At 23.0% G+C, this 13,985-nt stretch overlaps 1 protein-coding gene across 1 annotated transcript; it reads right to left on the bottom strand.

The window, feature by feature from the left end:
- Positions 1-3,330: 3,330 nt before the first annotated feature.
- LOC145828530 (uncharacterized) lies at positions 3,331-4,229 on the bottom strand. Its single transcript, XM_082936286.1, has 2 exons — positions 3,982-4,229; positions 3,331-3,670 (listed from the first exon to the last, which is right to left on the bottom strand). The coding sequence occupies exons 1-2, from the start codon at positions 4,227-4,229 to the stop codon at positions 3,331-3,333; spliced, it is 588 nt and encodes a 195-aa protein (XP_082792412.1).
- Between the last annotated feature and the right edge of the window lie 9,756 nt (positions 4,230-13,985).

Raw genomic sequence — 13,985 nt, 5'->3', positions numbered from 1 at the left:
TAAAAAGTTTAAGTGCAAATAGTTCTTAGTTGTTTTAAAGTTAAATGTATTTAAGAATCTTTACCAAGACAAAAGTAAAAACATATAAGTAGCTAGAGAATTTGTTTTTAAACATATTAATAAAAAATAAAAAAGTAAAGCTAAATAAATTTTTAGAAGGAAATAGAAGGCTACTAAAGCTACAAATATAATTTTGAAATATGACATCTTTTTAAGTATAAGTGTGTTAGAACTTAAAATATTGTTTAATAAGTTATCTATTAACACACACCAGTTAAAAATATTTTTGAACCCTACATTAAACTGAGTCAGAAATAAAATTAAAACTTAATTAATTAGATAAACGTATGAACTGGTCATATAAAGTACTTCAAAACAAATTTACAAAAAAATTAAACAATATAATATACACTACAAACGTTATAGTAATAATTCAATGATTAACTATTACAAATGACAAGCTTAACATCTATGCGTGTTTTAGTAAATAAATAGTTTTACGATCTATGTAACATAAGATAAAAAAGTGGGAAATAAAAGCACAGAATAGATCCATACTTACTTTTCTTTTTTCTCTCCTATCCAAACAAATGTACTTAACAATATGTTGCAGCAATATTTGCTTTTAACTAATTTACTTATATAAAACATTTAGCAAAAAAAAAAATGTTTTGCAGCTTATTTTACTTATTCGCTCAAAAGTTTTTGCTTTTACTAAAATTTCAATGACTACATCTTTATCGTTTGAATAGATTTTTTTAATTATGAGTGTCAATTCAAGTAAATTAAATTTCATAGCATTATTTAAATTTGAATATTACATGTTTAAAAACTCATAAGATCTAAAAAATCTTGTTAAAAACTATTTTTTTTAAATTGCTATACATTTTTGCACTTTAAAAAAAATCCTAATAAATAAAATAAATTTCTAAAGTGTTAAATAAAATGTACTTAGCTTGCTTTAAAATTTTTTTTTGAAAAATTAATTTGTTGTTTATTAGAAAAATAGTTAACATTTAAATTAGATTAACACTATAGTTATTCAAAAATATGTTTTTGTTTTATAAAAAATTAGTGCGGTAAAAATGAACATTATGTGTATGTTAAAATTTTTGTTAAATTTTTTTTAAATTGTCTTTTGTTTAATTTAAATGTTTTCATGCTCAAAACACGCCAACAAAGTTCTAATCTAGAACTAAAAACCACAGGCTTTTTTTTTCAGCAGAGCTCCGACGATTTATAAAAAAAAGCTTTACAGAAATACTAAAACAACCTGTTGGCTCGGAAAAACAACAAATCAATGTTTCTGTTTTTGTACTTGTCTGTTATATATTTTTTGCAGCTCTGTACCGCAAACAAGTGCCAATACAAAGAAGTTTTTTTAAATCTTTCATTTTGAAAGGTCCACCGTATGTCTGGCTGCAGTAGTACTGTTTTAGATTTATTTTATTCATTTCATGTCTTATGCAGTTATGTAAACTTCAAACAGTACTAATACAGCAAAAATAAAACTAAACTTTTGTCCCTAACCCATTTAACCCAAGTTTTAAAACATAAACCTTAACCCAGCTTACCCAAACATATAAAAACATTTTTTTAGTTGATACTTAGCTAAACAAAAATAAAATTTAGTCTGAACAACTAAATAAAACATAGCATTTTCTTTTGTTATAATTATATTCTAGAAAATATCTAGCTTACAACAGTTAAATACAAAAATTTAACTAAACAGTTTATTAGACTTATAGTAAACGTTTACAAGTCTAAACATAAATAACATAAGATCGCGACTTTCTTTATTATTAGAAAAATTATATATAACAATGGAAAGACCAAATTCTCAAGATCTGGTCAGATAAATAAAATATACCAAAAATTCTCATTTAATTTATCTGCAAAATTAATATCTCATTATGAACCAGAAAAATACAAAAAAAATAGTTTAGGATTCAATAAAAGTATCTTATTTCTACTGAATTTAGGTTTTTTAGAACATTAAAAACTTACTTATCATACATTTATTGAGAAAACAATACTAATCGAATGACTAGTACATGTTTTCAATTTTGTTTATTTGGTATCTTTCTCTGTTTAAACTTTTCAATTTTAGGTCAATAATATTTTTTATATAGTTTATAGGACAACAATTAACTAATTTAATTTTATGTGATTATTAATACCTTTTGTTTTTTAGTGCTGCTATTCTTTTGATAGGAATGTAACTAAAATATACAAAAGTTAAAATGTTTCTGAGTTTATCAAACAAAATTAATTGCTAACATAATAAGAATGAGCGCTTTGAAATTTATTTCGAAAATACTTAAACTTTTTTACGTATGTAGTGATTATACACTATATTGTCCCAAAATTTTATCTAGAATTTAAAGAAAGCAAAAGCGTTTGAGATAATACTTAGTAGTTGTATTTTCAACAATTAAAAAAAAGTAAATACTTTTAGAACATTTTATTTAAAAACTTTAGTATTATGTCCATATATTTATATATAAAAAAGTATAATTAGTTTTAATTGATTTTATTTTTTTATGCTACTTTTAAAAAAATTAACAAAAAGTTTAATAAAAGTTATTTATGAATATAGAACAGTATTTTATCTTATATTAAAAAATGGTACATACTAAACATGTACTACACTGGAGTAAATATGTTTTACATGAAAAAAAATATTTACTAAGGTAATTTCAATTTACTTAACGTTTTTAGTTTTATGACTATTTTTAAAAGTACAGTATAGCAAAAGAAAATTATTTTTTTATCAGATAAACTATGCAAGTAACATTTAGAAAACTGCATGGGAAACTATTTATGTTATAGAGATCATAGTGAAGAAACAAATAATTTCGATTTATGCTAAAGTAGCAAAAAAGTTATGTAAGTTTAAGTATTAATTTATATCTGTTTTTTAAAATTAGTTCAAACAAACCAGTGTATATACTATAATAAAATTAATATTAGCAAAATGATTATATATAAAAACAAACTTAGAGAAAAACACGTTACGAATTCTTTAACTATACCGCTTTTTTATACAGAAAATAGTTTTTAAAATAGTAAAAAAAAATGTTATAAAATATCCAAGTTTTGTTCAACTGCAACCAAAGTAATTTTTTTTTCAATTGTATTTTTACTTTGTTAATATTATAAAACAATAAAGTGTTATTTTTTTAACAAGTTTTATTAATAAGTTAAAAAACATTCTATAAAATAAATCGAGTCAATGCTTTTTGTTTTACTTATTTTAAAAATAATTTTGATTATTTAAATATTTTATACTGCATATTTTTTAAATTTGATTATAATTTTGATAAAACTTCAGCAGCAGTTAAAAATTTTCTCATTATCAGCTAATATTATAGTTAATCTGTTTTGTAACTTTGATGCATCAGAAACTCCTATTGCTACTTCATCAAACAACCGATCTATGTTTAAATTTGTCTTTGCTGAAGTCTCAATGAAGCTCACTTTATTTTTCAATGCAAAATCTTTACCTGCTTCCCCGTAAACTTTTTTGTCTTTCGCAAGGTCTGATTTTGTTCCCACTAAAGTAATTGTCACGTCAATGTTACCTTGCAACTCCTGAACCCATCTTTTTGCTCGTTCAAATGTAGTTGGTTCAGTTACGTCATAAGCAACTATTGCAGCATCTGCACCTCTGTTTGATTTAATTAAAGTAGTTAGTAAAAAAGTTATTTTGTATTCATAAATGAAACTAAAATTAAAACTAGCTATTTTCCTATTATATAAAACAGACTTCTATATGTTAGAGTAAAGTAGGCAAAACTTTTCTTTAATATATTTACAAAAAGGTTTTTTTTTTAGAAAAGGTGTCAGATGTTTAAAACTTTATTTAAAATTCTCTTTTAGACTTGCTTCGTTTTACATATTTTTATTACTGTGCCCGTGATTTTTTTTTTCTGCATATGCATACACAATTAACAGAGGTAGAAACAAGCTATAATTAACCTATAATAAATAGGTGCGATACTATCGTACTTTTCTTCTCCTGCTGTGTCCCACAGTTCAAGTTTAACACGATTATTTGTTTGCGTTTGCACAACTTTTGAAAAGTAGCCAGCACTTACGGTTTTGTTTGGGTTCGACACGAAGGTCTGTGTTACATATCTCAACACTAAACAACTTTTTCCAACACCGCTTCCTCCCAGTAATACAACTTTGAAAGTATTTATTTTTTTCAATTCTGCTTCTGACATGTTAGCTATAAAATACAATTTCGGTCTTGATATTATACGAGGTTAAAGAATCTATAAATAAAAAACTATTATTCATGCTAGTTTTTAGATGATGTTCTGTTAGAAAAATCAGAAGTTTGGTTAACATGAAAACTTTTCAGTTATACTGTTGGTTTGATTGTTAGAAAGCATAAGAGGTCTCTAGTTCATACTTTTATTTTAAGAACTGGTAATCTCTTTAAGCGAATTTTAGTTCGCTAAATAAACTTTTGATAAAATTGAAAGTATACTTTTAAATTACATTGCATAAAATCATAGAAGTAGAAATTAATTAGTTAGACTTTTCAAGGTTAGAAGTTGTTTTTATTTCAAAAATTTTGCTCCTTTTAGAGTTTTTTAATCACTAAAACATTATAAATAGTTTGAAGTTCTTATTGAGATCGGTTTTAAAATAACAGACTTTAATAAACCAAACTAGTCAAAATATTAATAATTTCGTTGTTTACAACCTAAAAAAACTAGTTAGTTTTTAACAGAAAAAATCCGTTTAAAAAGATTTTATACTTTACAATTAATTAAGTTTTAAGAAAGTTGGTAGCTGTTAGAAAACAATTTTTATACGCAATAAATTTAAAAAATTTATTTTAGAAATCATGAGAAAAAACTTTTAGTTAAAAAAATTTAAACTAAAATTTACACTGTACTTAATATAATATAAAAATCAAATAAGTTTGAATTTTAACTATCTTTGTTATTAAATATTTAATGGAAGTTAATAGCTAGTACTCTGCAATCGTAAATAAATTAAAACTTATGCTTAATTTCTATTTTTAAAAGTTTTAACTACAATAAATTTTAGATCTTTATTTTTTCATGAAAATACTGAGATACTTCTAATAAAATGTTGGTACTATTAGACTAGAACTACAAATTATCTTAAAATTTAATACTTGTTAATGCTTTAGTAATTTAACAAAAACGGTAAAAAACTAAGGACAGCTAAATAATTAAACAATATACTACTACCCTTTTCGTTATGTATGACTTAGAAGAAAAAAAAAATAACTTATAGTGAGCTAAAATTAACTTAAGTCACTTTTTAACATAACATATAAAGTAATAAAAATTATTACCACTCAAAGACTATACTACTAATTAAGTATAGATTTAAAGGAAAATATCTTGTTGGAAACGTAAAATTAAATTAACGTTAAAACCAAAATGCTTATACTTTTTGTATGACTTACTTCTCTATGTATAAAATAAAACTCACATAAAACTTGTTTTGTTTAAAGCTTACTGTACTAATAATAAGAGTTTAGAGTAAGTAATTAATCGTGTTAAGTTTTTCATTATTTTATACGCTTTTTTTATATTTATTAAAACTTTCAATTAGATGTCTTATTAAAGGTTAACTTAAACAACTACAATAACCACTTTTTAACAATTTTATAATCTGTTTTTAAAAATAAAGGTATATTAAAAGTTATACAAAAAGACCCATACATTTTGTAAAATAGAAACTTTTTTTAATTTGTTTTGTTACTTAAAGTAAACTAAACTACCAATTTAAGACAAAACAAAAATTAACAATGAACAAAAACTTTAAAATATAAAGTAATAAACATTTAAATACCTAGTGTATTAAAAAACAAAAATACAAACGAAACTTTATTTATCTTTTATAATAACGCTTTTTAAAATTTGTTTAGTTTAATTTTCTATATCTAAATGCATTCTTTAGTACAATTTCAGGAATCGTTTGGATTTTACGATTAGTTTTAATTTAGATTTAAACTTTTCACAGTCCTAAATTTAAAAAAAGTATAAAAATATATTTTAGTGAATACTAGAATGAATAAACATTTTAATTATTTAATACTTAGTACTGTTGTTATAGTATTTGAAACAGATGACACATATATATATTTTAGTCACAAAAATTATACAACTATTAACTTCTTTAGTAAAAAACGTTAGTATAAACTATAACAATAAGACTAATTTAGTTTAAGTATGATTGAAGAACTAAATTAGTACATTTATTTCACAAACTATATAATTAGAACACCCTATTGTTCAAAAACTAATTCTAGTATAACTTAGAAAAAAATTCAATTAAACTGTTCTGTGTTCATTTTAATTTAATTTGAATTCCTTATCTTAATTATGTAAAAATTAATTTTTGTTATGTATACACTAACATAGTTTTTTATTAAGCTTATTAAAAAATACTAAGTTAAAACCACTAAATACAGTCTTCTTTTTGAGTAGTTGGTAAAACTAGAAGTATTATAGTTCTAAAAAACAAGATTGCAAATAAGAACTAATCTTAGAACGAACTTACATAACTTTTCTGTAAAAATGATTTGTTATGTTCTGTCACTAACTAAAAAAATAAAACTTTTTATCATTTTAATTAGTAAATTAATATATATATAAAATTTAAGATTAATTATCTTGAAAAAAAAAATCAATTCATAAATTTGAGTAGTATTTTTGCTTTAACTAAATATATTAAGAAATAATTAGGTACGCTTATAACTTTACTAGTCTTATAAGTCTACAGAACTTATTGCAATTTTGACTTTAAGTTTGAAACTAGTTTTTTAATTATTTTTTTTTTTTTTAATTTCTATTATTTTAAATTTATTAACTTTTACAGACTTTTTATAATAAAACTTAAAGTAAAAAGTGTTTTGACTATGTTTTTAAACAACAGCTTGTCTTTTATTAATAAAAAAATTATATTTGTAAATTAAGTTACATAGTTTACTCTTGAAATTTTTTTTTCATAAGCTTTAACTGAGTTGAGTATATATTTTTAAAAAATATCCTGTATAAAATTAGTTTACATAGTTTAAATTTATTACTAGAAACCATGTTTTACAACAGAAAATCATTTTAATTTTTTATTTAATAGAATAGTTACATTTGATAAAAGAAACTTTGGAAATAAAACCACTAAAAAGTTTAAAATTTATTTTTAAAACAAAACTTATACTTAATTTATAGTATTTTTTTAAATCTTTCTAAACCTTATATTCCTAACTCTTAGATTTCTATTTTGTTCTTAGAAGTTAATATATTTTTTTTTGATAGATATTTAAAAATCGATAAAAATGTTAATAAGTTTAAATGTAGCATTATACTAAAACACAGACATTTTAATATTTTCGATCACACAAATCTTTTTACAGTAGTTTACTCAAGCATAGATAAAAGTTTCTGATTTTAATATGAAAAAACAATGTCTAGGAAAATTTGAACATCAAAATTATTTATTAATATTTTAGAAAACAATTAACTATTTTATAAAAACTATAAGATAAAAACTAATTTAATTCAAGATTTAATTTCAAGATAAAAAACTTGTTATGCTCAAAATGTTGATAAAAATACAAATTTTTATAAGCTGTTAATGATCACAAACAAAAAAATTTTCACTCTAACCTGTATAATAAATAAAGAGTAAAAATATTACATGATCACTATTGATAAACAAAAATAATATTCTAAAGAATTGAATACACTATAAAGTTACTTACAATGGTTTTTTTATTTAAGTTTTAGTACTTATAGTAACATTTAAGTATGAAAACATTTTAGTTTCAAACTTTTATTGTCAGACAAACATTTTACTGCAATAAAAAACACAGTTTTAAGAATAATATACTATAATTGTTTCAGTAAAAATACAGTATTCAAGCATGGTAATTTGTAACTAATTGGAGATTGCTTGTACAAATAGTGAACAACTTTTATTGGCTTCTTATTTTTTTAAATGGGGACAGCAAATTAACTATTTAACTATATTAAGAAGCAGCAAAAAAAAAGGAAATAATATGATATATAATGAAATTTCATTTCATCAGTAATGCAACTATGAACAGCATAAATTCTTTACAACTAGATACATTTCTAAATTTATTTATTAAGATTCATTTAGCAACTAAGTTAAAAAATTTAAACATACGTACAGTTTAGGTAACTAATACAACATAAACTACGCAAAGCTATTAAGCAATACTGCTTAATAATTACAATAAATTTAAATATAAAATAAAATAACCATATTAGATACACACAGAGCAATGCACATTCATTAAAATGATAAACAAAAAGTCTTAACTCTTTTTGTCAACTCAGTTCAGGCTTTTTAATTAAATAACAAATAATATTAAGTGATACTATAGTATCACTTAAGAGATAACAATTTTATATCAAAATGATTGTACAACTTTTATTAAATTCAACTGTTTTTACTTTTTTATTTAATCGGTTTCGATTATTAACTAGAATCCAGGTATAGAAACTTTTTTTGCTGTGCTAATAATTTGAAAAAATAAATCTTTTTATTTTAACTTTAAATTAATCAGTTTTTTGCACATTTTAATATCCTAAGACAGTTTTATTGTTTTTCGCAACTTTTGTAACCTAAGACAGATGCAGCTGTTTTAATAAGTATTTCAGTTGGTATTCAAAAATATTTTTGTAAATGTGGTTATCGAGTTTTTGGTTTTTTGAGTTAAAAACGGTCCTTGAATTAAAACAGCTTTATGTTTAGTATGAAAATGTGTGACTTATTTTAAAATTTCTTCAGCTTTTGATATAAACGAAGAATAAACTTAAAATTACTACAGATTTACTTGGTCTACTATCAACATTTCCTTCAAACATTTTAATTTCAAACACAATTAATCTAAAAATCATTTAAGCGAAGTAGTTATATCAAAAGATGAAAAGAATTCGAGAGTAACTTATTTAAGAAGTTTAATTATACTTTTTTTCATAAAACTAGTTTTTATTGTCGATGGCAGAAAGTTCTAAGCATTTTTTTACATAGTACAATGAGATTCAAAATTCAAGTATGTTTAGTAAATGTTTTATATCTAACAATACTTGTTTTAGCTTGTTTATTTTTCTTTACACATGGATACAGAAATTAGTTTTTTTTTGTTGTTTTGTTTTTAACAGTTTATTTCTAACTATGAGCTTCAATTGAGATTAAAAAAACCATCATTGACATTTTTTTTATTTTTGTGACAAAATAAATATAAACGTTCTAAAACTGTGAGTTTTTAAATAATCCTCGAATTTATTTAAAATTTTAATCATGCTAAAATCTGTAACGTACCAAATCCATCAATTATGATAGTGTTCTTTGTACATCTCATTCAAAGCTAGAGTTTTTAATAGTTTATTGTAGTTTTAGCAGTTTTGCAGGTTTTACTTATCTAAAGATTTTTTTGTACAACTGATCAATACAAACTTTTTTACTGGCACATTGGTAACTAAGACTTTTTACATTAAAATATGCAATAAGTTTACAGTAAATTTACAATTTCGTCTCTACCAGCAAGGATAAAGCTTTTCCAGTAACTATTTTGAATTTTTTCGTGGATAACAAGCTCTGGTTCAAAACTTAAGAACTTTGTAACGTTTTTTGCGTTAAATTAAATAATAACTAGCACGGGTCTAAAATTTTAAAGGTTACCGTTCTTACTTAAACTTTTTTGAGTACTATACATTTTGACCTGATTAGATCTTATTTATAGTTTATTATTTATTATTCAGTTTTAGAATATTCTGGCAAAATAATTGTTGATTATTAACGGTTCGGCTGCTATGATAAAGTTTAGGAAATTTTTTTTTAATAATGTTACGCAAAGAGGTAAAGTGATAATATAGCAGTACACGGAATAACATTTAAAGCCTGTCTAAACCATTTTACCCGAAAATTAAACACTAAACCCTTACCCACCTTACCAAAAGCTTTAACAAATAAATCAAAAACATAAAGTTTTATTAAATTAAAATTGTTCAAAATTAAGAGAAGTAAACTTTTAGCCAATCAAAAGCGCCTAGAATTTGCATCAAGCAATTTCTAATCAAATTTTTAGCCTGATTGCGTAGGGTGTCCTAATGACGGCTTAGAAAACTTTCTAGGTTGAATGTTTTAAGATTGAAACATACACAAAAAAATTGCTTTAAAAATTCAATAATATTTTCTATTATAACCGTTTTGTAAAATATTTATAATTAAATTATATATTCGAAAGTTATTATAATAACAACTATATTATTGAGTAGCTGGAAATTTTGCACGAGCGTCAATTGTTGCACGAAGACACTTTTGCATGAGAGGAAATTTTTGCACGGGTTGAGTTTTTTTCTTATATAATTTTTTTATTAACTTTCTCTTTAATTTTATTTTAATTTTATTTTTTATGTACAATCATTGTTACCCCTAACCCTTACCCTCAGTCAGTAACTTCTTTTTTTTATTAATTTTTTTTTTTCTGTTTTTTTTTTACTCTCGTGCAAAACTGATCCCGTGCAAAATTTTAACTAGTGCAAAATTGACCCTTGGTGCAAAATTGTCTTCGTGCAATTTTGTCCCCTTGTGCAAAAGTATCTTCGTGCGTGCCCTCGTGCAATTTTGTCTTCCTGCAATTTTGAACTGTTCCCATATTGTTAGCTATATAATTTACTTTTTTCATGACTAGATGACTACAACATTTATTCGGTTTACTAATAATTTAACTAGTGCCTGTTTACCAGTTCTTAAACATCTTCCTTTCTTTTAAGGTAATCTATTTATATTAAAACAAACTTTTTTATATTTATATTTTAAAATTTTTAAGTTTAATAAATATAAACTAAAGCTGCAAAACTGATTTAATTATTTTTCTTAAGATATTGGTCTCCATTAACCTTGTTAAAATGTTCATAAAATATTAAACCTAGAAAGTTCTATAATCAATTTTAGGACTTAAGTTAATGCAAAAGTAAGCACTTTAACTTTTAAATATAAAAAGTAAGTTTAAAATGTTTTTAATTTTCACGTATTTTTCTTATTTATCAAATAAAGTTTTAAGTAGCTACTTATTCCTATTAAACTACGTTAAATGTATAAGAATACATTTTTCCGTTATGAAACAGCATTTCAAGCCAGAAGTACAGTATTAATGTAAAACTACAGACAAAACAAATTACAAAGTAAATAAAAACTTATAATTAGATATGAAAATCTGAGGCCTATAGAAAACTTAAAACTTGTATAATTTAAATGGTTTTAATAGCTATTATTAACGATTATTAATTTTACCATACAACTGGTATAACAAAATCATATATTTAAACGATACAAAAGATTGATTTTGAAAATGATTGAACGACATTTGTTTTTCTTTTCAATTCTGTGGTTTTTATTTAAACTACAACTAAACATAAATAATGTAACATTTTGAATAACTTCGTAATTTTTATTTTTTTCTCAGCTGACTCAGTAAACTATTTAATATCAAGAAACAAAAACCAGTTAAAATTATTTCTATTATGTCATAATTAGAAAAAGGAAAACTATTTTAAACATATCTAAGATGGTAGATAACTAATAATTTCTACTTTAGTTACAAAAGAGGTATTAAGTTAATTAAATGAAATCATGACTATTATACTTTGGGTTACTTTTTTATGGTTATTGTTTCGGAGACAACAAACAATAACCATAAAAAAAATCATTAAAAATCATAATAAGTATTATTGAATTTTTTACTTTTGCATTTTCATTATTTTATTATTTAAAAGTTTTAGACTAAGTGCATTAAATTCAAAGTATAAAACATAAAGTTTAAGTTGATGCTATAACATTTTTTTGTTACTTTGGTATTTTCTTAACTAGAGTATGACTATCTGAAATCTTTTAAAGTTTTTTAAAGATTTTCATTTAGTTTTATGGCAGACTTTTTTTGTTCTTTACATATGCAGGCTTATACAGTCATTAGATTTTTAATTTAGTTTAAATACTTTTTTGTATTTAAGTGAATGAAAATTTTTTTAAATAGTATAACAGTATGTATGTTAAATTTTTAAAAAGTATTAGTTTAAAAAAATGTCCTAAAATAAAGCCCAGACAAGCTTTTAAAAGGTCGTTCTTATACTTAATAAAACTATGTACATAGATAGTTTTTTTTTACTTGTTAAAACAAACGAAAAAAAAAAAGTTCAGTTGCACTAGACTTGCCTAAAGAAGCTAGAATATGACTGTTTTATTTAGTCACAAAACCTATTTTACCACCGTAACTTCTTTAGAAATACCGCCCAATTAAAAATTAATGACCTGTACCTAAATATTATACACACAGGTCTAATTGTGCTAAGACAGCAAACGTAATATCGAGTATCAACGTTTCATAATTGAACTAGTTTTGTATAAACTTTTGATTACCAGTAAAATATTATCACAACCTTTATTTTTTAGTTACAAAAAAGAAAAAGCATCTAGAAGACATGAGTTTAAACTTAAATATCGTCATTAAGTTCCTTAATTTTTATGTCGACTAAAATGGCAGCTTTTTGTATGTGAAAAAACGAAACTATTAGATATAGATAGGCTGTCGCGGCTGTTCACTTTAAAAACTTATCATTATATCATTATATATTGTTAAATTAAAACAAAATAAATAATCAATAATTTTATATTATTAAATGAATTTAATTTTGCCTTCGATAATTTATTATTAACTTTAAGCTTTTTTTGTTGGTTCATAATTAAAAATAAAGTTCCAGGAAGAACAAACTTGCTTCTTGGTATAGGGTTAAGTCAATCGTTGTATACCCTGCACTTGATAAATACATTAGTAAAATTTTATAGAAAAGTAATAAATTATTTTCAGATACTGCCATAAAGTACCAAATTTATTACCTCAACTCAAACATTATCCCAATGATATTTTAATACTTATTGTAGTTTTAAAGAAAAAAAACAAAGCAACGTTATTTGAAACAAAATGAAATGTAACATAATAATTAAAATATTAGAAATTAAAATATTGTTAAATTTGAAAAAGATAAGATTGATGTTAGTATTCTTATTAAAATTATTAAAAATAAAAATGTTACAGTCATGAAACTTTCTCTTCTATTTTATTTCGAGTCTTTTTTCAAATACTAGGTGTTTCCCCTAATTTTACTGAGTAATCAAATTAATAAACCTTTTATTCATGACTTTTTAATTTTTATTTGTTAATAAAAAAATTGTATTTAAGTTTAATATGCTTGAATAAGGTGGGTTAGGAATAAGGTTTTAAATAAGTTAAAAATTAAAATAATCTTTTCAATATTTGCTGACTCAGCAAATATTAGGGGAAACACCTAGTTGTTACAATCGGACACCTTTATTTCCTAGTAAAAATGCACTTTTGATATGTTTCATGTGTAGTCTTGATGTTGGTTAATGCTCAGTATGCAGAAGTAAAACATGACATTATTGTAAGGAGCCTTAATCAAGCAGTTTTTCAATAGGAGTATTCTTGTATTCTTGCAACTTTTGTCTGACAAACTTAATGAGCTAATAATGTTTAGTGCTAAAAATTATAACAAGTTTGTTACTTAACATTATAAGGTACGTTGTTTATTGTTGCAGAAGGGAGAGTTAGTTCTGATGTTTTTCTACCTTCAAAAAAAAGGTATGCATTAATTATTTATTCAAAAAGTATACTCAATTAGTTTAAATTTTCAAAAATATAAATAAAATTTTAATCAAATCATCCAGTTTTTATATTACAGAATTGATAAATTATTATTAAAAAAAAACACACTGTAAATTAAGATATGTTTTAAAATTTTGCAGCTCTTCTTAAAACTATATATGATGTTCAATATTGCAAAAAAGTTATTTTAAATATTAAAGAACTTTAAATTAGGGTAAAAGTATATTTAACTTAATAGTTTTTATAGTTTTTCCAAATTTTTTTCCATAGGTTAATAGTC

This window comes from Thalia democratica, chromosome 2 (assembly GCF_965202585.1).
Source record: "Thalia democratica chromosome 2, ktThaDemo2.hap1.1, whole genome shotgun sequence".
Lineage (NCBI taxonomy): Eukaryota > Metazoa > Chordata > Thaliacea > Salpida > Salpidae > Thalia > Thalia democratica.
Note: the sequence above shows the minus strand (reverse complement) of the source record. Positions and strands in the feature narration are given on the sequence as shown.

Bases quoted from the DNA above. Each gene is read 5' to 3' on its own strand.
- LOC145828530 (XM_082936286.1), bottom strand. From the start codon at position 4,229: ATGTCAGAAGCAGAATTGAAAAAAATAAATACTTTCAAAGTTGTATTA. The intron at 3,671-3,981 runs GTTAATTATAGC...TAAATCAAACAG, and splicing joins ATCGCACCTATTTATTATAG to AGGTGCAGATGCTGCAATAG.